The 27299-nt window shown below is 41.2% G+C and overlaps 1 protein-coding gene across 1 annotated transcript in view; it reads left to right on the top strand.

The window, feature by feature from the left end:
• Window positions 1-26489, top strand: part of LOC119459128 (eukaryotic translation initiation factor 2-alpha kinase 3-like) — a 56969-nt gene extending 30480 nt beyond the window's left edge. Inside the window, exons 9-18 of the mRNA XM_037720960.2 lie at window positions 413-521; window positions 658-776; window positions 1869-1991; window positions 4820-4963; window positions 7309-7717; window positions 13270-13419; window positions 16743-16928; window positions 18988-19089; window positions 21854-21916; window positions 25742-26489. Of these exons, the coding sequence (XP_037576888.2) occupies window positions 413-521; window positions 658-776; window positions 1869-1991; window positions 4820-4963; window positions 7309-7717; window positions 13270-13419; window positions 16743-16928; window positions 18988-19089; window positions 21854-21916; window positions 25742-25915 (1579 nt within the window). The 3' untranslated portion in view covers window positions 25916-26489. The remainder of the gene's footprint in view (window positions 1-412; window positions 522-657; window positions 777-1868; window positions 1992-4819; window positions 4964-7308; window positions 7718-13269; window positions 13420-16742; window positions 16929-18987; window positions 19090-21853; window positions 21917-25741) is intronic.
• The last annotated feature ends 810 nt before the right edge of the window (window positions 26490-27299 follow it).

The raw sequence follows: 27299 nt of genomic DNA, 5'->3' as shown, positions 1-27299 counted from the left end.
GAAGCTTGGCTGCATTGCATCCCTCAGCATGCAGAAATCGAATGACAGCACGCACTTCACACTTAGCGGGAGACTCTATTGAGCGAGGCATGTTTACATGTTCACTGCGTGCTCAGAATTGACAACTGCGACCTCACGCGAACTAGAGACACTGCTCAACACATCTGCGCACAGCGTCATCGGATTTTTCTTGTGGTTTTTATTTCACGACCTATCAGACCTTGAAAAAAAAAAAAAAAACCCACATCGTATAAATAATCTGTGCTGCAATCGATACTGGAACATTAACTGGATGTTTCTTATGTGGCATACTGTTCATTTATAACATGTTTTGTCACTTTGTTTTATTCTGGTCTGTCTGTAATCAGGAATCTAAATGAACAGTACAATTTCCTCCTCTTTTTTTGGGCAGGAAGGAAATATCATTGATTGTTCTAGCAACTTTCATGATCAACATTTTCATAACGAAGCATGTGCTACGACATTTCAAGCTCAAGCATCTGCAGGAACTGTCATCCAAGGTAATTTTTTTTTCTGCAATGCACTGTATTTTAAAAAAAAAAAATTCAGGAAAAAAAAAAAGAGAGAGAAAACGCTTGTGTTGCACACTTTAGCTGAGAGGTGTGATTGCTTCCCATTTACTTTCTTTTTTCTTAGGATATAAAAAGTAGCTCAGGATCAGAGTCTGCAAGTATACCTGCGCCTGAGCAGCCTGTTGGTCAACCTTCTGTAGAAGTTGGCTCTGCTGTGGGAGACTTGCCCAAATACACTTCCAGGTGATTACAGCAATCCTGTTTGCAATGTATTGTGGCATAAAGGTAGCTTTGCAGCACCCATTAGAGCCTGAGCTCCTGCTGAAACCTTATGCTAAAACGCATGGCTTCTTCTTAGTTTCTTCTTTTCTATCTTTCTTTTTTTGAAATCAAATTTAGGGAAACGAAAGCATGGGATTTTGTTTCTGGATATTTTCTTGCTGTAAGTTCGGTAGATCTTGTGGTCCTTTCTTCCTGTCATGATTTCTTTGTGTTATTTTTGTCAGAGGTATATAAAGCGCACACGGACGTGCACACGCGCGCACACAAGCACACACACACACACACACAGAGAGAGAGAGACAGACAGAAATAATTTTTTGCCTATTTTTCATCAAGTTAGTTAAGGAATCCAGTGTAGTCGCAAATAATGTCTTAGCAACCGCAATGGTTGCTGAATAGACATATTACTGCTCACTTTCCAGTAGACACTTTGCAGCTGAGGGTCTTCTATGTTGGTGCCCAGCCAACGTAATACAGTAAGCAAAAGGCCTGTCTGACAGGTGCTTATGGTTGACTTTTTTTAAAAATCCATGTGTTCTATCACTAGGTAGGTGATGCACAAACTGAACAGCATTGTCATCTCGTTGCTTCCTTCTCCTATTCATTACAGTAGTCACAGAATGGAAGTATTCAAGTATGCTTTCTTACATATTCGCTTTAAACTAGAGAAATGTTACAGCAAAGGTAGTGAACAGTGTGAGGTACTTTATCTGAAAAAGTAAGCTTCTGAACTTGTTTGGCACTAAGTTGGCTTTCAAGAATGTAAATCAGATATATGTGCAAATTGTAAATGCAGACACTACTAAATATGGCAGTGCTGTGGTTTAAAACAATATTTCTCAAACTTTGGTGTGCAATAACGTTTAGTGAGGTTTGTGGCAACTGCCCTGAAGGTATCCCACATGCCAATCATCATCTCTGAAAAACGCAAGCAGGATGTCTGGTCAGGTACAGCCTGTTGCAGAAGTGTGAAGGCTGCCACTAGGTTAATGGCGCCTACCGCTGCACGCCTGTTTGCCTGAAGTTTGTTCAACTGGGTTTTGTGGCATGCAGGTACCTTGCAGACTTTGAGCCCGTCCGCTGTCTTGGCAAAGGAGGTTTTGGGCTTGTTCTTGAATCACGGAACAAACTGGATGACTGCACATATGCTGTGAAGCGCATCTGCCTCCCAAACAAGTATGTTGTGCTATGTGTAGCTTTCTTCGCTCTTTGCTTTTATGCCAGTACCACACTAATTAATAACATTAATAACTTCCTCGTGCACTGCAATTGAAGGATTGTCATCGAAAGTAACTTAACACACAGTGCTTACTTTAGAAGCCAAGAAACAATGACACCAAGGACAACATAGGGCAAATTACTTCTACTTACCTATAGAATTAAAGAAATTATAAATTAATGGAAATGAAAATGGATGAAAAAACAACTTGCCGCAGGTAGGGAACGATCCCACGTCTTCGCATTACGCGTGCGATGCTCTTACCATTGAGCTACCGCAGCACCATTTTCCCATCCACTTTCTGGAGTATTTATGTTTTACAACTAGAAACTAACCCTGGGAGTGTTAGCCAACGTAAGTGGAGCACTCGCTATTCCTCATTTCTGATTCATGCACTTCTCATTCCTCATTCATACGTTTTCCCAGGTATAATATCACTATAGCTTGGTCTCATCAAAAGGCTAATTGACACCTAGTACTACAGTGAAATCTCGATGATACGAATCTCATGGGGTCACGAAAAATATTCGTATTAGCCGAAATTCGCATCATCGAAACACAAATAAAACTAGCTAAATTAAAGAGTCAGAGGTGAACTCACTCAGGCACACGCACGAAAAAAGAATTTACAGTATAGACCACTTATAACGTAACCGTCTATAGTGCAGAACTGGCTACAACGCGGCCTTTTCCGATGCCTGTTTACCCTCCAATAGAACTCCATGTATACGCATACCGCTTAGAGTGCAGCCGCGTGAGACGAAATACTGGTTATAATCCGGCTTCCGTGGGAAAATCTCGCCGACAAGGGCGGTAGCGAGCACGCTTCTCAACGAGGTGCGCCCACCAATGGGAGAGGAGATCAACGAGGGCGATGCGGAGACGTGGAGCAGAGTCCAAGGACTATAAAATTGTCGCCGCGCGCCGTATGTGCAAGTGAAAACGCGCGGGGCATGCGTGCCTTCACAGAGAGCGAACGCACAGCCGAGAGCAAACGCGACTTCCGTCGCGCGAAAGGCCGTGGGGGTATGAGAGAGAAGGGGGGGCGACGCTGTGCCGTGGCACCAAATGCCTATCTTGCAACCAGGCTCAAGGGTAACTGGCGATGCCATCCCCCACGCGAAAGAAGCAAAGCAGGAAAGCAGCGCGGGAGGGAGAGATGGGGGGGGGCGGCTTCTGCTCTGCCAACAAATGCGTTCTTGTACTTAGCGCCTGTGCCGGCTGTCGGTGTTGTCGCGCGCGCTATATCTTGAATGCTTATGGGGAGTCGAACCCACGACCTTTGGTGGGAGTAAACAAGTAACAAGAAGTAACAACGCATTCGAACGAGAATGTCAAGTAATTTAATGAATGTCTCGTGAGCGTGCAGGCTTTCGCCTTCATCCCCTTTGGTGTGTGCTAAAGTGACTAACTCATACCATGCCTTTTTTCGTTAACTGCATGCAGAGCTTCCTCTTCGCACCAGAGCAGTAAGTTACTCCTCCAAAGCATTGTTTCCTTGATCCAAATAGCAAATTTTTTCTGCTACAAACCGTGATTTTTCCTGCTCCGAAAGCTCCTACAAAAGACCAAGTGGCACTTCCATCACTGCGACTTTAATTAAGTCTTTGGAAGAAAATTGCGCTTGTTGTCATCAAAGTGTTCATTTTTATTGTTTGGGGACATGATCTTTCTTAGTTCACCTTATTTATACAGGTATGGACGGTTTTCAGTGCCTTTCAGCAGAATACTTAGTTCACTTAAAACAGTGTGCTGTCAAGTAGCAAGCCATTTATTTATAGCTTTCTGTCGGAAAAGTCATTCTTTTAATTTTCAGATGCCTCCTATGCAAAAGGTGTGATTTTTCTGTTTTGTTGTTAATATGCCTAGTCAAAACAATGCTGTTCAGTTCAGAAATGAATTATACATGCAGAAAACGTTGATGATATATCTATCTCTTAAGTGTTGATGTCGCTCTGGTGTGCCAATTTAATTCATTTTCAATATATTGATTACAGGATTGATACATTGAAAATTATTTGATGTAAAGCTTTGTTAAGCTTATTTTTTCCAAGTCTAACTTGCCAGTTACTATCATGAGACAGCATGACATTTAAACTTTGCAAGAGTGTCGTAAGGTAGGTTTAGCAACTGAAGTTTCTTGTTTATATATATATATATATATATATATATATATATATATATATATATATATACACATATACATACAATGTACTAGACATTCACCCATTGCTCCTGCAGAACCTCTACAAGTGTGGCTAACAAGGCCTTACATTATATTACATTTTAACTAACATTTTTAAACATTTCTTTATTTCTTTTGGTAGTAACGGAATGAAACCAACTACCACCAAAACTGCTAACAAGCACTGAGATTGTTTGCTTTGCATTCTTGTTTGATATCTTTTTCTGTTCGTTTTTATTTTCCTTCCTACGTGATTTAGGGTGCTTGCAGTATGGTAGAAATATAGGCAAGAAAAATGTTCATTAATGCTATTCTCCCGTTTTTGCCCTTAGAAGTCCCATATCATTCTTTTTAGTGGCGACATCTGAGCTGTGTAAAGAAACCTGCTTGCAGAACTTTGTGTATGACAAAATGCTGAGTATCTTCTTGACCTCAACATCATGGCCTCTGCCACCTGCTACAAAAACAATGCCTTTCAGGAAGGTACAGCCCTAGACATCTAATGCTATTGACATTGCCCACCTGGCTCAGGCATGTCACTGCTGTTTTCATATTTGTATTGGTTGTGCAGTGTTAAGTTTGTGCGCAATGTTGTTGCAGCCCCGAGGCTCGAGACAAGGTGATGAGGGAGGCAAAGGCACTGGCCAAGTTGGATCACTCAGGCATTGTGCGATACTACAATGCTTGGCTGGAAAGCCCACCTCCAGGGTGGCAAGAACACCAAGATGACGTGTGGCGTGGAAGGTTGGTTTGAGTTTCACCATCCTGTTACTTGACTGCCCTCAAAAGTGGGATGGGCTTCCAATTTCTCTATGCCATTGGGCCTCTAGCACTCGGACAGGTGGGGCTTGCAGTTGCATACACAAAAGTTTGCAGGAAATTTTCCCCTAGAACAAAAAGAATGGTCGCCAAAGTTGTGCATATATGAGATTTCAGATACAAGTCTAATAACCTTATTTTTCGCAGGGAAAGTCTCCCGTGAGTGGAGGGGGAGCCCACATATAGTGGTGACCAGTATAGCGTATGCACACTCACACACGCTCATGTGTGTGTATATATATATATAGCAGAAAAAAGTGATTCAGGGTCTGGGCAAATATTGATTGTGAAGTAGGCACGTATAAAGCGATTTATTGACGTTTCGGCCCGGGGTCCGACCTTCCGGGAGACCAAGTCTCCCGGATTACTCGGGAGACTCCCGGATTTGGACCATTTCTTCCGGTCGTATGGTTGACGGGAAAATCTCCCAGAAATTGTTGTTGTTGTGTCCTGTTTCCGCGTCTAGCACTTTGTCAGACCACATTGGCAAAAAAAAAATGCAACCCAATGTAGTCCAGTTAGAGGTTCATCGCGCAAAATTAAGGAAGTAGTAGGGGAAACTCTATACCTGCGTTATTTCGTTAACCGCAGAGCCGCCCCTTATGCTGACAAGGTTGTTGGGTGCCCTAGTGGTCCTATAGTCTTATTAAGGTACCCAGCGAATGCCGCCTTCCGCGACTAGCAACACTAGACTCTCCATCGTTTGCCTCGGCGTCAGCCGCCCTGGCATTGCATAGGCCTAGGGTCAGTCATGGACTTAAAAGCAAGGAGCGCTAGCGCAAAAAGTATCTTCAAGTATTTTTAATGTAGTGCTCAACCGAAGTGACGCAGGGTCTTTTGTTGATACCAGAGAGTAATGCAGAGTGCGAACGGCAATTTAACATTGTGGAAAATACGAGGACGCAGTGCCGCTTGTCCATATGTTGCTCATTCAAGTTGCTGGGAAACGTCAACCTCGCAAAATGTGAAAGAAATATAATTTCTTACAATCAGTCATTATCTGAATAATTTTTGAACACCCATGACGTCATGGTAGCTTAGTTAATTTGGCATTGCGCTGCTAAGCATGGGCTTGTGGGATCAAATCTCGGCCGTGGCGGCCGCATTTCGTTGACGGCGAAATGCAAAAGCGCCCGTGTGCCCCTCCATTGGGTGTTCGTTAAAGAACCCCAAGTGGTCCAAATTAATCCGAAGTCCCCCACTACGACTTGCCTCATAATCAGATGGTGGTTGTGGGACGTAAGACCCGAGAATTTAAATTTTAAGGAATTTTGGAGGCAAAATTAGCAACAACGAAATACTTGCAAAAGTGTGACCTTGATGTTCATGTGGTCATTTGTATATCTGTAAATAAAATTGTAATGAAGTTCTCCTGGCAGTACTTGAAACTATTGAAGTTTGGGGAAGGGGGCGGGGGGCTGTGTAACCGACTGCCCCCCCCCCTCCTTCCGGTGGGAAGATCTCCCGGATTTAGTTTATCCGAACTTGGCAGGTATGCAATACTGGTTGGGGAGTACCCCCACAAGGGCTACCTTTTATTAATTCAATGTCTTTTTGGTCCCTCTGTCTAGTTTTTCACACTCAGCTTATGGACTTTTCCTTTTTGTGCACCAAGACCCCCCTACCACTGGTTTCTTGACGAATAAGCCTGCTGAGTGGAGGCAATGACTCCGGATATTACAGTATGCAATTGCAGTATGCAACAATGATTGTTGCACATCCTGCATAGGTGAAGACCCGTGTTAGTTACAGCTGTCTATCTTCATCCACAACCCACTGCTAAGCGAACTCGGGCAAAATATTTTGCAATTTCTCTATTCCAAATGAAAAATTATCTTCTGCTTCAGAAGGTATCATTGCTGAACAGAGAGGCACTGATCATCACTTTTGCTGAACTTATTGAGCATCACACTTGGAACCCTCCACGCTTGCCACACTCTGGTACTTGTTCATATTAGTCAATGTGCTGTCAAATATATCACTAAATTAATGACATTTTGATGCCATTTGTTGGTTCAGATCAGATGTCAAGTTCAAATTACCTATCTAGTCTTCCAAATTGGCAAGGGTTGAACCAATATGCTTCTTAGGTAAACTGTAAAGGGGCAAAAGGGAATATTTGCACATTGACCAACAGGTTTCATATGTGAGGCATCATATTGATGCAGTTGGTATTACAAATGTGGCCTGTTAACTTTCTGCTATATTTAAATGTGCTATCCTCTCTGCAGTGCATTTCTATTTTTTGAACTTCTTCATTCCTTTTGCAGCTTTGACACATGCATATCCTTCTCATACTCTGATAAGACTACCACATCGACTGCAAAAGACTCTTCCTGGGGAAATGCCACACGCCCATTCAACCCGTTGCGGCCTTTTGAGGACCAGTTTTCATTTGGGGACTTCAAAAACAGTGCAGTGCTGTCTTCTATGGACTCTTCGTCGAGTGGCATCACTACTGATCGCCACACATCAAATGACCGTTCTTTGCGCATGCCTTTCTCTGCGTATGCAACCACTGATGAAGATGACTCACTAATCGAGTTTGAGCGCTCCTCCAACAATGCCAAGGAGAAGTCCATATCAAAATCTTCCTTAAAACCCAAGCAAAATGGCGAGCGGCCAAAGAGTTTGTCACTACCTGAGTCACCACCTGTGAAAGTCTACTTATACATTCAGGTATGTATAAGTAAACCATGAGGGCATTCTCAGGTCAGTTTTTTATATTTCTTTATACTATTCAAATTTGCTGAGAATGTTAAATTTTTTTTTTTTTTGTGATTAGCGTTTATTAGCATTCTTGGGATATGTCTCACTTTCCGCGGGCTATCTTTGTTGTCTCTAACTGTTTTCCCACCAACTTGAGTCACTGGGAGTCCGTAGTCTAATGGGTAACCCATTAGGCTGCTGTTCTGAGAGAACAGGGTTCAAAACCAATGACCGAACCAACTTGGTTCGACTGTTGTGTCAACAAATGTGCCACTGGGTACGTGCCGCTCTGCAATGAACCTCTCTGATGCCAAATTGGGTCACTGGTTATGTGCCAATATGTGGCAGTGGGTATGTGCCACTCTTCAATAACAAAATAATTGTAAACAAGTATAAATAAGTATAAATAAATAATAAGTAAATATTCAGACAGTCTTGTCTGAATATATACTTGCACTCGGACCACGTGTGGAGTTTGCGGCGGCACTGCTAGATGGCACAGCATATCCATAGATGGCAGTATTTCTCTGCAGTGCCAGTACGTTGTGTCGCTACATTGCTTCAGTGCTAGTTGCATTAACGTCGACATTCATTTTGATGTGGGTTCTGCCAGAATGTTCTGAAATTAAATTGTCTTAGATGTAAGGTTTGTTGGCTCAGCAGTGAGAAAAAAAGAAGTTTAGATTAACGAAAAGATGTAACGCAAGTTCTACTTGTGGGCACTTTCTTTTGAAGTTGCTCTGTGTATGCACACTGTGTATGCTTTTTATGTGCTTTGTGGGGTCTCACATTGTGCTCTTGGGACAAAGTAACGACAACACTGTAGTGCAAACAATCACAAGGGCATTTATTGCACCTTTCATACACTAATGCCTGCTAGCTGAATTATTGCCAATGGAATATGCCGATGGGCACGCAACAAATCTAGCAAGTCCAACTCACTGCGACTTGATAGTGAGTGAATGTGTTCGCTCTCATGCTGTTCACCAATGCCTAGTCGTTCGTGTGTACGATCACGCAAACGGTGACGTGTTCGAACGATCGTGTTCGTCCATTCCGGTGTCCTGCACCCGAGCCTCGCGAGACGGTCTCGCAGAGAGCGTGTCGGCACACGCACGGTATGTGCGTGCCGCTCACCAATCCCAAGCCAGAAATGAACAGCCTACTCCCTTTTTGCCCCGCTGTTAGGTGGCGTTAGCAGCGCAGCACTCCCTCTATTTCTCGTACTACTCTGCAACCACACCGACCGCCGCTGGCATAAAGCCACGCGGCGAAGCCCGACCACAGGAGACGGGAGTGATGCGGGAAAAACAACATCAGGGGATGCGTGAGAATTGTGCATTCCCATAGCTTCAAATGCCATTTGTGTGCATGCAGGGTGCTTTATAACTGCACCAAATTTAGAAAATTAGTGCAATATAAATCATATTGACATTATTTTTATTTTTTTATTGTTGTTTGTCTAAATTGGCAGCCTCTAGATAAAGAGTGATTTGCACCTTTACGTGTATGAATATAGATATAATTTAAAATTGCAATTATTGATCTTGTGTAACTATTGCATTCGAGCGGTTTGAAGCCTTTGAAAGATACACAAACAATTATTTCACCTTCACAGGCTCGTTTAAATGAAACTGACTCTGAAAAACAGTCCCCTTGACATCCACCTTGCCCATGCTTGCATGGTGCCTTGCAGTTTTATTATTTTTTTTTTTTTTTTTGCTTTCAGCAGCAGCTAAAGGTCATGTCGGTGGTGCACTAAATCTATGCCATCATTCCATCATGCATCTGTTCCGTGCCGCAGAAAGTGTTCAGCTGTCAGCGTTGCCACTACCAGCATAAAAATTCTAGGCTGCTTGCCGTCAAAGAAAAAGTAAGAAAAAAAGCTAATAAAGGAACGAAAGCAGGTCAGCATCAAGGCACTGTCTTGTGGGACCATACCGTTGGTTATGTTGGCAATGTGATGGATTGTGGAGACATAACCTTCATAGGCACTCTTTTTCCAAGTCAGTTTCACCTTCAATGAGTCTTTGAATGTGACGTATTCGGCACCTGTGTATGTCCTCATCATTCATGTTTGTGTGAACGTCTTTTTTCCAAGTGCGCTGCTTCACCAAAATCATGGATCGCCAACTAGCTCATCAGTACCTATTACGAGAAATAGTTGTTTGCTTCACTAGGTAATGTCGAAGGTGGTCTCCTAAATGCTCAGTTGCATTGCCCACTTAAATCAGTAATTAAAATGTTAACCAAAGCTTGTTAATTAATCACATAAATATGCAAATTATTGCTTATCTCCAGCAGTGGCCTCAAACTCGTCTCTGACATCGGACCGCATCCAATCCACATAGCACCTTGAGGGCTGCATTGCTAGGCGTGCAGCACCCTTTTCTCGCCCCATTTCTCCGATGTTTGTATTTTTCTAGCTCGAGAACTACTACATCTACCTTGCTACAAAAAGCACTGAGAGTTGGGCGAGTCGGGAAACAAGCAGCAGCACAGTTGAAGGGAAGCGTGCCTCATAATCAGAACTGGTTTTGGCACGTAAAACCCGAGAAGGGGAAGAAGTTGAAGGGGAAAGGGGAGGAGCACTATTCAGTATTATTTCGCACTGCTACCAATGGCCATTTAAACTGTATCCTGGGATGTGGTAACTAAATTTATGCCTTTATCACACAACTTTTTCGTCTCATTCCAGTTTTTTTTTTTTTTTAATAGAACATGAACTGTATGTAAATCGTGGTACATATAAACATGGCACATATAGTAGTTGTGGCACGAGCCGCAACTGAGAGTTCTGCGGGCCACATGTTTAGGCTCCTGATCTAGAGGCTGCATATGTGAACACATAACATTATAGTGATATTGGGCTAATTTCTAAAATTTAATGCAGCTGGAAAAAGAAAAAAAGTGTCCTGTATAAGCACCCTTTATGTATGTTAATTTGTTTATAAGCCAGGCCTGTCTCGGTGAGGTTTCAAATTTTGGTGAAAAAGCTACGTTTTGCAGATTTTAGATGAGTAAAAACAATTTTGAAGTTGATTTTCCAAAACAAATGAAAAGTCTGCAAAAGATTATTTCCCACTGCTACCAATGGCCATTTCAACTGTATCCTGGGATGTGGTAACTAAATTTATGCCTTTATCACACAACTTTTTCATCTCATTCCAGTTTTTTCTTTTTTTAATAGAACGTGAACTGTATGTAAATCGTGGTACATTGTGCATATGTACATATAAACATGGCACATATAGCACATGTTATATGTTATTTTGTATTTGACTTCTCATGATGTAGTGAAGTTTTTAAACATTGAAGATTTCTCACAAGTCAGTTGATTTCATTTGCTATTTTTGTGCTAATTTAGTACTTGTACCACTCGTTTTTATTAGTGCAGCTTCAATCAAACTGCACGGCAGTTTCAAAGTATATATTTTGAAACTTATTAACAAAAAAAAAAAAAAAACATTCGGTTTGTTTTATGAATAATACCCAGTAATGTACCATATGTGATGCAGCAAGAACATGCTGCATCACAGGGATTCGTGTCAAGTTCCTAAGTCACGTATATGTAGCTCACTTGGCCTAAATTTTATTGCTAGATGAAATGCACAAAGTAGACACATTGGAAACATGTGCAGAAAAGCATAGAAATGAGAAGAAAAAAAAAGGAACTGGTTCAATCTACTGGATGTTCTCTCTCTCTCTCTTTTTTTTCTCTTCTTTTTCTTTTCTTTCTTTCTTTTTAATCATACAGAATTTTTAAAAATTGCTTGTGGCAGATAGCGTAATTCTAGTCCTTGAGCTGAATTACTCAAAGCGGTGGACATAACTTGCATGAGAAATTGATATGCAAAATTAACTAATTAACAAAATGTCACTAATTTACTTTTTAATTAGTTACTTTACGGCACATATTTCAAATTACGAATTGTAGCAGGTGAGTTTGCGGGGCACATCCTTTGGAACAAATTCTAGGATCACATAGGTTTCGAAATATGCATCGTGAAACTTGCAGCAAAAATGCACTGTTGTACCAATTACTTTTTCAACAAACCGCCGTTTTATGTATTGAAGCATAGAAGTAACTGAAACAACTATGTATTTCATCGCACACTTTGGCAATGAATATCTTGGAACTGGTGTTATCCTGAAAATTTATTTAAAGTGGCTACGCTTTGCAAACTCCCCCGCCGCAATTCATAAATTGCAATATGTGCTGTAAAGTAAATGATAATTTTTTTGTTAATTCATTAGTTATGCATTTCGATTTCTCATGCAAGTAATGGGCATGTGTTCTAATAAGAAAGCTTTTATTTCGCCCTAAAGCTTCACATTGTCATTTTCAGCATGCTATGTCCTGAATAATTATTTTTTTCTGCACTTTACTCATACACCCAAAATACAGAAAGTGCCGAATTGTTTACGTACCTGCGCGCCATGACAGCAGCGACCCCCAAAAAAAGTAACTCCACTCATTGCCTGGCTCAGCAGTAGCATGCAAGTGGCAAGCTGTCGGTGTTGGCTTCCACCAATCGTGAGCATCATGTTCCAACTGAGGGTTGCAGCCTACGCATTGATGATGTGTTTGCCAAGTCGTGCAAGTAGCAGAGTTACATCTGTTATCATCACTTTCGAGGCATCTGGTGTTGTGGTGCATGGGCATCTAAACATGCGGCTGTCTGTATTTTGCACGCTGCGAGTAAAGCACAGAAAAAATAATGACAAAAGGCAGCGTGCTGAAAATCACTGAAAGGGATGTTTTAGGAAGCAATAAGAGCTTTCCCATTGAAAGTTACGGTCTTTACTAAAAAATATTAATTTGTTTTATCAGCTTGGCTTGCATTAGCTGGGACAGCCTTTTTTGTTTTATCCATTTGTTAAAGTTGACATTTTTGTTCTATTCTTACTGACTTTGTATTCACACTGTAGATTCTTTACAATGGTTAGTTATAAGGCCAAAACTCCAATCCAAATTCATTATCAGCAGCACTAATATTTCCTTCTAGCTTGCAGCTAAAACCATTGCGTCTCTGGCAACCGCCAAGTTGGCGAGAAAATCTAAAAAGTGCCTTTCATAAGCTAACAATCGTGCCATCTGCTATTAAGAACAGAAGACTGAAAGGCAAGTAATTGCAGATGGCAGCAGCCAATGCAGTGGCCCTGCAGAAGTACTGTTGAGTGTTTGTGAGCCGGTGAACATGTCATACTCACCACGCCAAACAACATAACTGAATTTTTTCATGCATAACAATATAGGCATATGTCAGAATTGTTCTTTAGAATAAAGGCTGTGGTAATTGCAGTAACTATTTTGTTTTGTATTTTTTTTAACATAAGTACTCGTGCTGAAACAACCCTGTTCTTGCAGTACTACAATGGAAAACTTACATGCATTTCAACATACCTGTCTGGTTTTCTATGCATCTTGCTTTGTGAAGTTTGGAAGGTGGTGATTACTACTTGCTAATCATGAAATAATCTGTCAATACTCTTTCCATTTTTTTGTGTGTGTCCTGCAGATGCAGCTATGCAAGAAAGAAAGCCTGAAAGAATGGCTGCATGCTCATTCTACTGATCGCAACTATGAGTCTGTTCTCGACATATTCTACCAGATTGTCAGTGCAGTTGAATATGTCCATGAAAATGGCTTGATTCACCGAGATCTGAAGGTGTGTTGGCATTTCTAGAACTTTACTCATCACATGTTTAAGTGTGGCAGCGCTCAGATGCAATAAAATGCTTAAAATGTTCAGTCACAAAAAAACATTGTTTTTACCAATTTTCTCATGCTTCAGCATTTGGAATGAAAAGCTCAAATGTTGCTTGGCAATAAGATAAAAAGTGTGGCAAGATGTCACGTTTGTTTCTAACTTATATATTGTCTTCTCTGCTTTTGCAGGTGATATTTTGTCTAATGACGTGCTTTTTTCCTCCTACTACCCTCCTCCGTCTTTCTTTACTCGGTTTGGTAAATATTTATTACATGAGGTTGTGTTATACAGTGGACTCTTGTTAAACAAAACTTCAAGAGACCGGGAAAATTGGTTTACTAAGAAATTGAGCCCAAGGGCAAGGCCAAGCTAAGCAAACTCAAAGCCACTCGCAGCTTACTGACATTGCCAACACAAAGCAACAACAGCAAGCTTGGGTTCGATTCGTGAGCTCGAGGGTTATTTTTTTTTTTTTTTACACGGTCAATGGTGTGAATGGTCTAACAAACGTACGTCCTGCAACCTACTGTAACATTATTTGTGTGGCATTTAGTGTAACAAATCCTTTTTCCTATTTGTACGAGAAACTGAAGTGTGTTTCGTTCATGCTATTTACTTATTTTTTAAATATATTTTTTTAATTCGCCATAATCTGTATTTACTTTGTAATGTGTTATATGTAACCTATTGTAACCTATATATGTATTTCCAATCCTGCTAAAATTCTCAATGGGAATTGCAGTATAAATAAATAAGCCACAACCACGGTAGAGCCACACTAACCACAGTTGGGTGGCTAACCATGGCATCAATCAAAGCTAGCAAAAGCTGCCTTGGCGATAACGTATGGAAAACTGGCAATAAACCCTGGTAAGGAAAGGGAAAACAATGATGCTCGTTGTTATGTCACTGAAGTTAGCTGCTCAGCTTCATTTTCTGTAATATTTTAGTTTTGTTTACCTAGAGTTACAAGAAAAAAAAAAAAAAGGTGGTTCTGTTTAATAGCAAACTTTTTTTTTTTTTGCTTTGCCTTAAGAGGCAGATTTAGCTCAGAGCTCCTATCTAAATACATGGGAAAGGATAAATCATTTTTCGTGGCAACCACTGCACCAAATTTGATTAGATTTGTTGCATTTAAAAGAAAACATCAAAATTTAGTGACTGTAATTTTTTATTTAGGCCATCAATGTTTTAATAAAAGTTGTTGAAAATCCCAAATTTTCAGAAAGTGAAAGAAAACTTAGTAACTCAGCAATAATAAACGATATCACAATTCAGTGAAATGCATCTAATAGTACATTAAATGGACAAAATTGATTTATTATATACATGGCTCTCTAAAACTCCACAAATATGCGAGGACTTTTTCAAAACTCATGTAAACAATGTAAGAAATTCACGTAAGATGTAAATTGATATATCAAATTGGTCTGTTTTGGATGCTCTAATGAATGCAGTTTACAGAACTGCGCCATCTGTTCTTGGTACAGAGCTACAAGTTTGTAAACTTTGTGCTTACATTTTTTTTTTTAGACTTACCAATTTTTGAAAATTCTTTTTGAAAAATTCAGACCTTAAATCAAATTCCGATTCCAACAGTCACTAGAATTTAACTTTTTCTCTCAAATGCTACAAATTTCATTAAAATCTGTCCAGTGGTTATCTCACAAGAGCGTTTCTTCATTTTACATGTATTTGAATAGGTGGCAACAGAGTTGGGCCCAAGCTAAACCTTCCTCTTAATGCAACACCAACCAATCATGAGGCTGTTGGTTCATTTAAGCGTTAATTTCATTTAAGCAATTTCTGTTATAGAGATCCTACAGTATACTATATACTAATTATTGCATCAAATACTTACAGAAGGCTTACTTACTGTTTCACGCGTTAAAAATAGTGGGCCTTGAAATAGCTAAACACTGATGACTTGCCTGTAAAAATGCATCAGAATGTTTTGCCCTACACTAGCGCAGAGTGCATTGGTATATTAACGCTATATAATCAGAAGAAGCTGCAACATTTTCTACGGTGGTATTTGTGATAACAAAAAAAAAAAAAAAGAAAAACACCATTGTACACATTTGCAAATGGGAGACATAATTGCAGAGCTATACACCGTACTAAAGAGCTTAAAATTCTACCTGGTTATGTCAGTTGTGCATAAACTTAACTAAAATACACGTGCATACTATTTCTAAACTTATGCCTCTAGAACTTATTAGAACTTTTGTCACTGCCATTGCAGTGGCCACACTACCTTACAAGGCTGGAACTCAAGCGCACACTACTTATTTAAACTCAATTGTGATTTGTTGAGGATTTGTTTCACTGATGTGGAAAAAATTTAAAGAAGGACTGTGCGTTTCACTATGCAGCATCTCTATTACTTTTATTTGGAAACAAAAGGCCCAGTGAAATGCTAATATCTTTCTGGCTGGCATTCAAAAGGAAGCATTGTGTCTGCTGAAAATTGACGCTCAAAATTGTTTGTGTAGTCAGAATATACTGGGCTCCCACCCTTAGAAACCTTCTTCTAATACATTGCTTTAGTCTTGTTGTTAAAGTGAAGAGCTTTCTATGACTCTTTCACGGGTTTTAGTGGTTGGTGGTTGGCGATCAGATGTTGGAACATAAATGCCAACATAAATTGCATGCGCGCACTCGTGTTGGGGGGTACGTTCATTGCCGAACACCGTCTGTCATAGGCACACATGCTGTCCACCTATACTACCGTTAGAGATGTGCTGTTTTTCTGTTATCTACAGAATTACGCAATGAAACAGCAAGCACTACCTAAGTATCCTCACTGCAACAGACATATGTCGTTAAGTGCACCATTGCTTTAATGAAGCGAATACTAGCGTTCTTGAATTCTTCGGCTATTTGCTTACATGACAATCATTGTCGTTCATACCTGCACAATACAGTGGAACCTCGCTGATACGATTCTGCGTTATACGTTTTTCGGGATGATACTTTTTTTTCTTTTCCCGATAACAAGATTTGGTTGGATAATGCATTGGATGATACGATTTTCAGATGATACGCTTTATTTTACAGTTCCCGTGAAGATCGTATCAACGAGGTTCCACTGTATTTTCATTGTGCAATACCCAACTCTAAGAGACAGAACACGAGACGAAGGTGACGCAACACGGTGCTGATCAGCTCCGTATTGTCACCTTCATCTGGTGTCCCATCCCCTAGCACTGGTGCAGTGCAGAGGCGTTCTTCGTTTTGTCATCCACACTCTGTCTTCCTCTTCTGCACACATGGCACAGCCCTCCAACATCTTTTTTGCCATGGATGATGCCATCAAGGTGGGAGATTTTGGCCTGGTGACCGCTTTGACAGGTGGCTCAGTGGTAGCTACCCCGCTGGAGGCACCTTCTGAAGATCTCTTCTCCAGCAAGTCGGGACGTCTCACTGACCAAGTGGGCACCCAACTGTACATGAGCCCAGAACAGGTGGGCTCAGTGGGCTTAATATTTTATTCTGTCTGCATTAGGTCAATAATGGAAGACAGCTTTTCAGTAGAGTATTCAATTTCTGTTTAAGTGTGGACAACTTTCCAGTACATAAGATTATAAATACATTGCAGTTCATTACAATTTTCTTGTACTAGAATATGTGTGTATGCATGTTGCACGTGTAATCACAGTAAGCACAGCAGTGTCATGTTGACCTTAATTCATTTAGGAGCATGAAAATTTGTTAAAGGGGCTCTGAAACACTTTTCTACTAATCATAGAATGACATCACTATTAAATTACGTCTCCTTGCAAATCTTCTGTTGCAAAACTTTTCGAATCCTTCAAGCACAAGCGAAGTTAGATGTACTTATCGGACCGACAAGGAGCGTTCTCTCTCTTTTCATTTCCACTCGCATGCTGGAAGCTACACAGGGGAGATGGCAAGGGGCGGCAAGGGAGCAATGCTCTGCCGGCCCCACCCAAAGGTTGATTGTCTCTGCGCCAAGACGGCCGTAGTAGCATCCTGTGGCAGCACGCTGTGGCGGCCGCAGAATCTATGCTATGCTATTTATTTAGTTTTTTTTTTTTTTGACTTTTTGAGATTGCAGGCATGTTTATTTTTCACTTATTTAACTCGAACGAGCAATAATTGTATTACTGAGAATGTTCTCACGATCACGAAATCATCACACTGTTTACGACCAAGCACCATCTGATATAGTCACCGTCACCTCAGGTGTCCCCCAGGAATCAATCTTAGGACCTCTGTTATTCCTCATTGTCATTGACGACATCACTTGCAACGTAGAATGTAACCATTAAACTTTTTGCAAATGGCTGCATTATATGCAAAGAAATTAACAGCCCAGAAGAACACGATATTCTCAATAGTTCACTCAAAAAAATTGCTGAATTGTAGTATGTGACAAATGTCCATAAAAAAAAAAAAGAAATAGGTCTGCTTGACAATTACAGAAAAAAGAATCACTCTAGGTTTACCTATGTTCTTGACGGCAGTATTCTTACTAAAGTCAACCAGCACAAATATTTAGGGGTCACTTCATTGGGATTCACACATCGATATCGTCACTTCTACTGCCCTGCGGAAGCAATTTTATCTTAGACGTCGCTTGCGAAACACACCGTGGCATACCAATTTGCTAGCCTACACTACGTTCGTGCGCCCTATTCTAGAATATGCCAACGTTGTTTGGTTTCCGCACACAATATCTAACATGAATAAAATAGAAAGGGTCCAAAGAAAAGACATCAGATTCATCTACAACAATACACCCGTAATGACTTGCCTACTAACTTGTTAGTTCGAGCAGGCCTTCCAACACTATTTGCCAGAGCAAAATTAGTGCGCTTGAAATTCCTACACCAGATACTCTACAATAGGCTGAAAATAGATTCTTCCAAGTATTTATCATTTTCAAAATCTCACGCCAGAAACACTCGTGCACACTAACAGCGTACTAGTTCTATAATGATACATTTCAATACTCACTTTTTCCGCTTGCAGTGAAAGCATGGAATAAACTGGACCCAACTATAACTAACACAGTTTGCTTTTTAACTTTCTAAAGCCTACTGGATTCCATAAACCGATCATATTGGCGAACCTTAAAAACGTTTAGTGCTGTTATTTCTCTAATCAACTCAATAAAATGATTACGCTGTTTTGTGTACAGTGAATTTTAATGGAACTGCATTGTGAACTGCAAATGTATGGCACCTTTCTGTTGTACAGTTTTCCTTTTGCTTTGTTTTCTTGGCCAGTGTTAGGCTATTCATTGCTGTTCTCCTGCTGGAATTGTATGAATGCCCACCTGCTATGGTCTAGTTCGAGACTGGCAGTATTGAAAATAAATAAAAAATTCAATAGCTGTTGTGGGCTTCACTGCTTGCGATGACGCTGCGTGACGAAATTGTGAAGGAGGGGGAAAGGGATCTACTATTGCCTGCTATGCAGCTAGGCTGTAGTAGTTGCAGCAGTGCAGCTACTATTAGCACTTTAAATCATGGGTCTTGGCTCTTGTATGTTTTGTAGATTGATGGCCTCAAGTACAACCAGTCGGTGGATATCTTTTCTTTGGGGCTTATCTTCTTTGAGCTTCTGTGGCCTTTTTCAACTCAAATGGAGAGAATACAGGTAAGTTTGCATGCTGCAGCTCCTGAATTAGCATTAACCTTGTGTTATATACTAGTGAAGCATGCCATTAAGAATAGTTGTGGTCAAGCAGAAAAATGTGCTTTATTCTCCTGTCACTTACCAAATGCCATTCAAGCAAAGGTATGTCAGCTCACAAGACGTACACCTGTGAGCAAAAGTATAGGGTCGCTGTGAGCAAAAGGACCACAGGGTCGCCGAAAAAAGTGCATTTCTTCGTAATTAACAAGCATAAACTGGAATTGATAAGTACACTGAAAAGTTCGCAATGCCAAGTTTGGACTGCAATCCTCAATTTCAAATTGCGTTCATAGGCAGAGGGAAAAATCGGCTTTTTCGCACAACCCCTGGTCAGTATACTTTTGCTCACGGCTGTACATAGTTTAAGAATGGCAGCAGGTCAGCCAGTTAACCTACATTTCACACTCTAGTCAGAATTCTTTGCAGTTTTGAAACATTTGCTTTTTCAAAGCTTCATCTTGACACTGTGTAAATTTTGTGGAAGGTGTAAAATCACAGATTGAAAAGCAAACTGAAATAAACATGGTAATGTGTACAAAAAGTAATCAAAAATGCATCCAAAATTATTTGCAGAAATGTCAAAAAAGTTGCCCCCCAATCAGTTGACAATGTTTATGATAAATAAGGCATAGGAGCCTAAAGTCAAAATCTTTAGGCGAAGAGATGGAATACTTACTGGGGAAAATATGTAAACTGCCCCTTTTTTCCACAATAAACATATTAGTTAAGTATACTTCCTGTTCTGACTATTATCATTGTAAATTGACTGGCACTGTGATTCGGGGTTGAAGATCATTATTGTAATCAACCATAAGAGAAGAACAAAATGTATGGTGTAGCCGATGCACCTGGGGCACATGTGAGTGTTAAAGCATATGCTTCCCAAATTTTCAGCATACAAAATGCAAACCAGGAGAAAGAAGTTTAAGCACTATGTAAATTTATTATTCAGTAGACTTTGCTGTGATCTACTCTGATAAGACTAATTTTCACTAAGCTGAAGTGAATCTCTGATAGATTGAACTTCTGGTATAACAAACGGGCTTGAAAGGTCCTCTTGTGTTAGTCTTAAAATGGAGTCTACTGGAGTTAACAATTCTGCTGTCTGCCAGTTATAGAAGTTCCAACAGTTGGAAGCAGCAGTACCGATAGTGTCACCTGTGATGTGGACTTATTATGCGAAGTGTTATGGAAACAAAATGCTACGTTGATTTTGAGAACTTCTGGAATGCTGTTCAGTGTGACTGCACCATGAAATAATTGTTTCTTCAGTTTGAACATGTTTTGGGTTTACAGGGTTAACAGGGCAACCAAGCCACATAGCAAATTTTGGTTATGCAGTGGATGTTGCTACGTGCCCTCTTGGGAGCGTTCTACCGCAAGAACTTTTCAAATTAATTCATTAATAGTCGAGATACAAATATTTCAGTGCTGCAAACCCATGATTTCAGGATGTGAGCGTCACCGCCAACAAGGAAGCTCTCTCCACTTGCCCCGTGTAGCCTCCGCAAGCAGAATTCCTTCCCTGCGTTCTTCCATGCCAGAGCTGGAGGATCGCGTGATGCATACGTCACGGTCCCCACCCTTTTTTTTTATTTATTATTGCGCGCTTTTTTGCTCGTGGTGCACTTCTGCTCACGCTAGAGCGCGCGCGCTGTTGTGTATGTCTTGTTTCGCGTAGCGCACGACTTTGCGCGCTGTGCACGGGAGCATGTGACTAGCAGTATAAGTCAGTGCTACACGAACACTGAGGCAGATGCAAGCGGACCACAGAGCATGATCGCGCACTGGAATGTGGTAGAAAATGACATAGTTTTGCTCTCAGCACGCGCAACTGCGCGACGTGGGAACAAGCAGACGAAACTGAAGTACATCTCTCTTGCTGAGGTGCGAACTAAAACAAAAACACGCAGACATTTGGTTTGTGTGTTCTGTTATTTCTCCTAACTTTAATTCGTTTATTGAAGCAACAGATTACACAAATAACAGGTGTTTCCTTGAATAATTCTCGAAGTGTCTCGTGTCACTATGAGCGACGTCACAGCATATACATGTACGTAGGCACACTTGCTGATATATGTCATCCCTACATCTTGCAGCCCGTGAGGAGAAGGGCAAATGGCGTGTAGTTTGAAATTTCAGCTCTTTCCGCGGCGCATAGCGATGTTATTCTTAGTAGACACGATCGTGAGCACGCATTGTATGCACTGCGCTTGTCAGAAAATGGCCAGACCTGGTGAGGGGCCCTTTAAGTATAGCCACGCTGTGCAAGCAATAAAGTGCCACACAATAAAAGGATTGGAATCTTGTGAACTGTCACTAGTGTGAGACCCCTTCAATAAATGTACCTTTGTGTTATCAGCGGAAGCTACTAAGCCATGAAACAGATGCATTTAAGTGTTCAACAAAGTTGAATATACGAGTTTGTTTTTCTTTCAGATGTTCTGTGCTAACTAGTGTTGAAGATTGGGCGAATTGGTACAGCATTACGAATTTGATGCAGCATGGCAAAGAATCTCAAGATACGGTCAAGGTGAAAAAAAACAAAAAGGAAAGATTGCTGGTTCACACTCTTTCCTTCTTGTTTTGCCCCTTGGTCTTGTCTTCAAATTCCTTGCCACGCTGCATCAAGTTTGTAATTGTGTGATAACCATTTTTGTCTAGTGATTTGCCCAATGTGCAAGCTGTCATGCCCTTGCAGTTGTACTTCTTTTTATTTATTTAGGTCCTTATGAATGTCAAGAGGCTCAACTTTCCACCAAAGTTTGTGAAGACCTATGCAGCAGAGGTAATTGTCATTTATTAGTTGTCTTGAATAAGGTCATTGCCAGACATGATAGATGATAGAGTGATAGTTTTTTTTGCTTTCTTTTTGCTGTTGTTGACCATATAAACTTTCAAGGGCCGCGTCCCTCCTTGAACATTCGCTTAGTAACTAGTAAATTAACAAGCATGTTGTCATGCTCGCAGAAGCAAACAGGTACACATATAACTTTATAGCCGCGAAAACTCGCTGTCAAAACACTGCAGTGAGGAAGCGCGGCAGCAGCAGCGAGAGAATTGACCTTCCAGCTGCCTCTCGCTTCAACGCAAACGAAGCGGCGAAAACACAGTGTGCACTAAGCTATCAGCACTCGCACTTTGTCCGCATTGCAGATTGCTTTCAAGATAGGGCCCGCGCAACACTCAGCAACCGCCGAAGTAGAACCCCCCCCCCCCCCCCCCCCCGTGCCTTGCACGCGACGGAAGGCGGCGCACTTCCTCCGCGTTTCTGCTCGCACATACAGCATACGGTGTGCGGCAACGATGTTATTGCCCCTGGACTTTATACGGAACATCACGGCGACGACGACGGCAGGCATACATCTTGAGTGTCCATGTAATTGGTATCGCAATAAAAACAGATTGGAATAGTTTTTCGTTATATAGCAGCCCAGGGTTGGGCTGGGTCTGCGGTGATATGTGTTGACCCAGAAATTGTTAGTGTCAATTGGACCGAGTAACTTGAGAACATTTTCCGCTATCATCATGAGTGTCGGCGTGGGAATATATAGTTATATCGTTGTTACAGCTGTCACCGATTCGTCGTCGGCGCGAAGTCGATCGACGGGGTATACAAGCCGGTTGGTCGTTCCGTACTCAAGCGAACACTGTGAAGAGTCAGAGTCGGGAGTAAACAAAGAAAACAGATATTTATCGACTGATAAATATACACCATTAATAAAATAAAATAATAAAAAAGACGCAAGACAGACTAAGACACCTGAACTTAATATAACACAATGATGACAGAGAAATATGATGAGCAATTAACAATACATATACATATGAAACAGGGTGCGGATCAAATATACAAGAATAACACCTAACATTGTTTCACTAAAAATAAAGTTCAAAAGAAAACAACAATGTCATACGCGTGGCCGGGCAGCAGCAGCAAGTCCATAAACCGTGAAGTCGGCGCGCAGAGCTTTCCCGAAGAATGCTGACGGGCCGATCTTGTTGAGGTGGATGCGATTGCTGGGCTGGATTTCCCGGGAGTCTAGATCTGACGACTTCCCTCCAGCAGGTTCAGCTAACTTGAGGCGAACTACCGTGAACTTCGTTGCAGACGCTGGTTTGACATCTCGTATGTCAACTAGTTACTTGGAGTTCCGACACGGCTAGGCGGCCCAGGCGATACTGGATGGCACTAGCCCCCCGACGGCTTCTCAGCAGCGCATAGGTTCAGCTTCTAGACTAATTAGCAGGGCCCAAAACCTGCGCTTAAATAGCCTCTCCTTTCCCTAGTTCCCTATGTAGGGGAACTACTGGTATGCTGAGTTCACCTAATTATTTCATGACTCCTCCCAAAAGTCTTGACCGCGCCCCTTTCACCAGGAGTGAAGGACGGTAGATTCCCCTCTCTCCAAGGTCGAGCCCCGGCACTGCACCACACAGATGCACATGCACCCCTCTGGGTCCGTTAATTGGCGTGTCGTTTTCTCAAAACTAGAAGCCGCTCTATGGGGCCACGACGTTTTTGACGCCCGTTAATCGGCGTGTCGCCTTCTCGAAGTTATATGCCGCACAGTGAGGGGGGGGGGGGGCACGACGTTTTTTGGGCGGCCGTTAATTGGCATCAAAACCACTCGAAAACTCTCGAAAATATGCCGCTCCATGACAATTGTAGTGCCACCGATGTTTTCAGCTTAACAGGAACACATGTGCCGTGCCGTGGCTCGACCCACTCTTCCATATTCTAGTACGCTATAGCTACAAAGATTGCTTCTACTAAGCGCTTCGTGTTGGTTTATTCAGTGTTTCATCGTGGTTTCGAAGTGCGCTACCATATTCCATTATTCCACCAAAATTCAGATTGGCCTGCTCCAAACTGCTTAAAAATGAAAATTTATCTGCTTCAAAATGCAATTTTGTGTGCTCCAAACTGCTTCAAAACATTTTACTACAGGGTGTTTCAGGGTGTTTCATACAGGGTGTTCATACAGGGTGTTTCAGCGAACACTTTCAAAATTTATTTAAGGTTGCCTGCGGCAGATAGCCCAATTCTAGTTAATGAGGTGGTCTACTCGAAGAGGCGGACATTACTTGCACAAAAGATTTGAAATGCATAATCAACTAATCAACAAAAATTTACAAATTTAGTTTTTAACTAATTACCTCACGGCCCATATTGCAATTTACAAATTGTAGCCGTGGAGTTCGCAAGGTGGATCCATTTGGAATTAATTCTCAGGATGACACCAGTTTGGAGATAATAATTCCCGAACTTTGCGGAAAAATGCATTGGCGTTCCAGTTAATTGTGTGCTTTAATGCATAAAACGACGTTTTGTTAAGAAACTAACTGCAACGCCAATGCATTTCTACGCAAAGTTCGGGAATTAATATCTTGAAACTGGTGTCATTCCGAGAATTCGTTCCAAGTGGATCCGCCTTGCGAACTCCACGGCTACAATTTGTAAATTGCAATATGGGCCATCAGGTAATTAGTTAAAAACCTAATTAGTAAAATTTTGTTAATTATTCGATTATGCATGTCAATCTCTTGTGCAAGTAATGTCTGCCTCTTCGAGTAGACCAGCTCATTAACTAGAATTGTGCTATCTGCCGCGGGCAGATAGCACGAGGCAGATAGCACAATTCACCAGGAGCACAATTCACCAGGATAGCACAATTCACCATATATATAATGTGTGTTAACCTTATAAGATTTGATCAGTAACTTTATTTTTGAACTGCCTTTTCACTAAATATTTTTTAGCTATGTCTTTAGTACCAGAGGAAAACTACAGGTGACATACGTGCTGTGTTAGTGAAGATTAAAGTCTGGTTTTTGTGAATCATTTCAATGTAATGTTGATTTTATCTCAACATCGAAATAACAGATGTTTGTTGGTACTAATGACACATGGATATACTGCTTTGTTCAAAATCTGAATGAACCCATTGCTTTCAATTCATGCAAAACTCTCAAGGCTCACCAGTGTAATGTGTGACGTTATGGAATGAGGTCTATAAATATAGATGGGTGATTTCACGTTAGATTGTGATGCCGTGTTGTGGTGAATGTTCTGACTTACTACGCTTCATTTGTATTGTTGTGTGCTCAGTATATGTAAAATAAGTATATGCGATGTCATAGCGATGTGATGTGAGCTGGTGCAGTAGACTACTTGGCGCAGTGAGCCTCGAGCAGCAAATGTTGATTTTTTTCCCGCCGAGAAGTTGGCTCCGCGAAATGTAGATGGCGTTGCCGTGCCTCCATAAGCCGCCATTGCAGGATGTATGGTCTCCTATGGCACCTTCGCTACCATGCGTACATATACCTTGCATCATATACACAGCAGCCATGTTGAATAGCTGATGCAAATGAGCAATGTCACGAAAAAATTTCTTTTGAAGTTTTGTCCTTACAATGTTTTAATTTAATTTGGTTTTTGGCTGCTGATTTGTCAGGCATGGGAGTCTTTTTACCTTAAAAGTGACTTTCATTGCATTGATGCTAATATCCTCTGTATAAATTATTCGTGCTCCTATCAAAAGGTTCACTTTGTCGCATGACTTCCTCTGTGACTTGCCTTGTTAATTGCTGTCACCATTTTATTTTCCAGTGCAAGCTCATTGAGCGTCTCCTCAGCCATGACAGTGAGAAGCGGCCATCTGCTAAAGACATTCGTCAGCACCCACTTTTCCGACCATTCCAGCCAAGCGATGAAATCGCCAATTTGGCAAGGCTCCGTCGCCGCAATCTTTCTCATAGGCAGTCATCATCTCTATCCGAGTGATGGCTCCTTCCTTTCTCGCCTCATTCAAGCATTCCTGAACACATCCATTTGATACTTGCTGTCTATTCATCAAAATATTTGACTGTTGCTTTTTTTCCACGTTTGCAAGGAGCAGAAATTTTCCATGTGTCTCAAGGACAGCAACACTCGCATCTTAGATGTCTTGCCATTCATACATTTTTACCATTCGACTCTAGCACGAGACAGGTAAATAATCCTATCTTGTGCAGAGCTTTCCTTTTTGTAGCAATAGGAATTGATTGTCAGTGCATCATCAGACTGGACCAGAACTAAAAAGCATCCGCAGCTGTTTGATGTTGCACGACAAAGTTATTGAAATGCCAGGCCACTGTGATATGCCTGGGCATTATTTTTGGCCACAGCAAATTTATTGGTGTGTGGAAATATTTGTTAAGTCAATGTCATGAGGTTAGCCCATCTTTATGTAAATACCATGTTTACATTCTTTTCTTTTTCTTCATACAGCAATGCTGGCTGTGCTTTGTTAATTATATATTTATAGTTCTGTACAGTACTGTACATATGTAAATAAAGGACGTATTTGTAACACGTGGCATGGCGTCCTTGGTACTATAGACCTATTGCACTGCTACCTGCAGTACAGCAGGAGTGTCAGATTTCATTGTGCCTCTACAGTGTAATGCCAAAGAGGCACTGAAACACTTGTTGAACATGGCAAGAAAATCCATGGTATGGAAAGGCAGGTTTGCAAAACATGGACACAATAACAAGCAGGACAGCACAAATGCCAAAAATAAGAAAATGTTCCCAATCTGTAGACAATGCTGCTGTGAACATAAGAGCCAATATTATTCTGCTGCATGCAGCAGGGAGCCTACAAAAGATTGCTTCCTCTTTCCCACGGCTTTCGAGGCCCCCTAGACCCTAAATTATTAGCAAAAGCTTGCACATGCAATGCCCACCCTTGCATATATTCTATGAAATGGAGAAGGGGCTGTTTTTAATGCATCCTGCCTGTCCCGTCACTGGTTCTGGTCATTCTGGGCCACCATTGTCAGGCACCGACCTTAGAAGGTTGCCAATATGCACTGCGGAAATGAAAAAAAAAAAAAATACAGTAAGCAGGGCAATAATATAAAACCACTGTCCCAGCAGAGAGGAACTTATGAATTGAGGGGAAGGGGAGAGTGAACAATGCATTCATTAGTAATAGTCAAATCTCAATACAACAAACCAATTCACAACATAACAAACTTTTTTTTTCCCGATCTTAGTTTCATTAAATTAACGAAACCTCAAAATAACGAAATTTGCAATACAACGAAGTCTTTTGCTCCAAGTTATATTGCTCCAACTTTGTTATATCGAGGTTCGAAATTGTCACCATTCATATTTGGGCATT

This window comes from Dermacentor silvarum, chromosome 1 (genome assembly GCF_013339745.2).
Source record: "Dermacentor silvarum isolate Dsil-2018 chromosome 1, BIME_Dsil_1.4, whole genome shotgun sequence".
NCBI classification, from domain to species: Eukaryota; Metazoa; Arthropoda; class Arachnida; order Ixodida; family Ixodidae; genus Dermacentor; species Dermacentor silvarum.
Note: the sequence above shows the minus strand (reverse complement) of the source record. Positions and strands in the feature narration are given on the sequence as shown.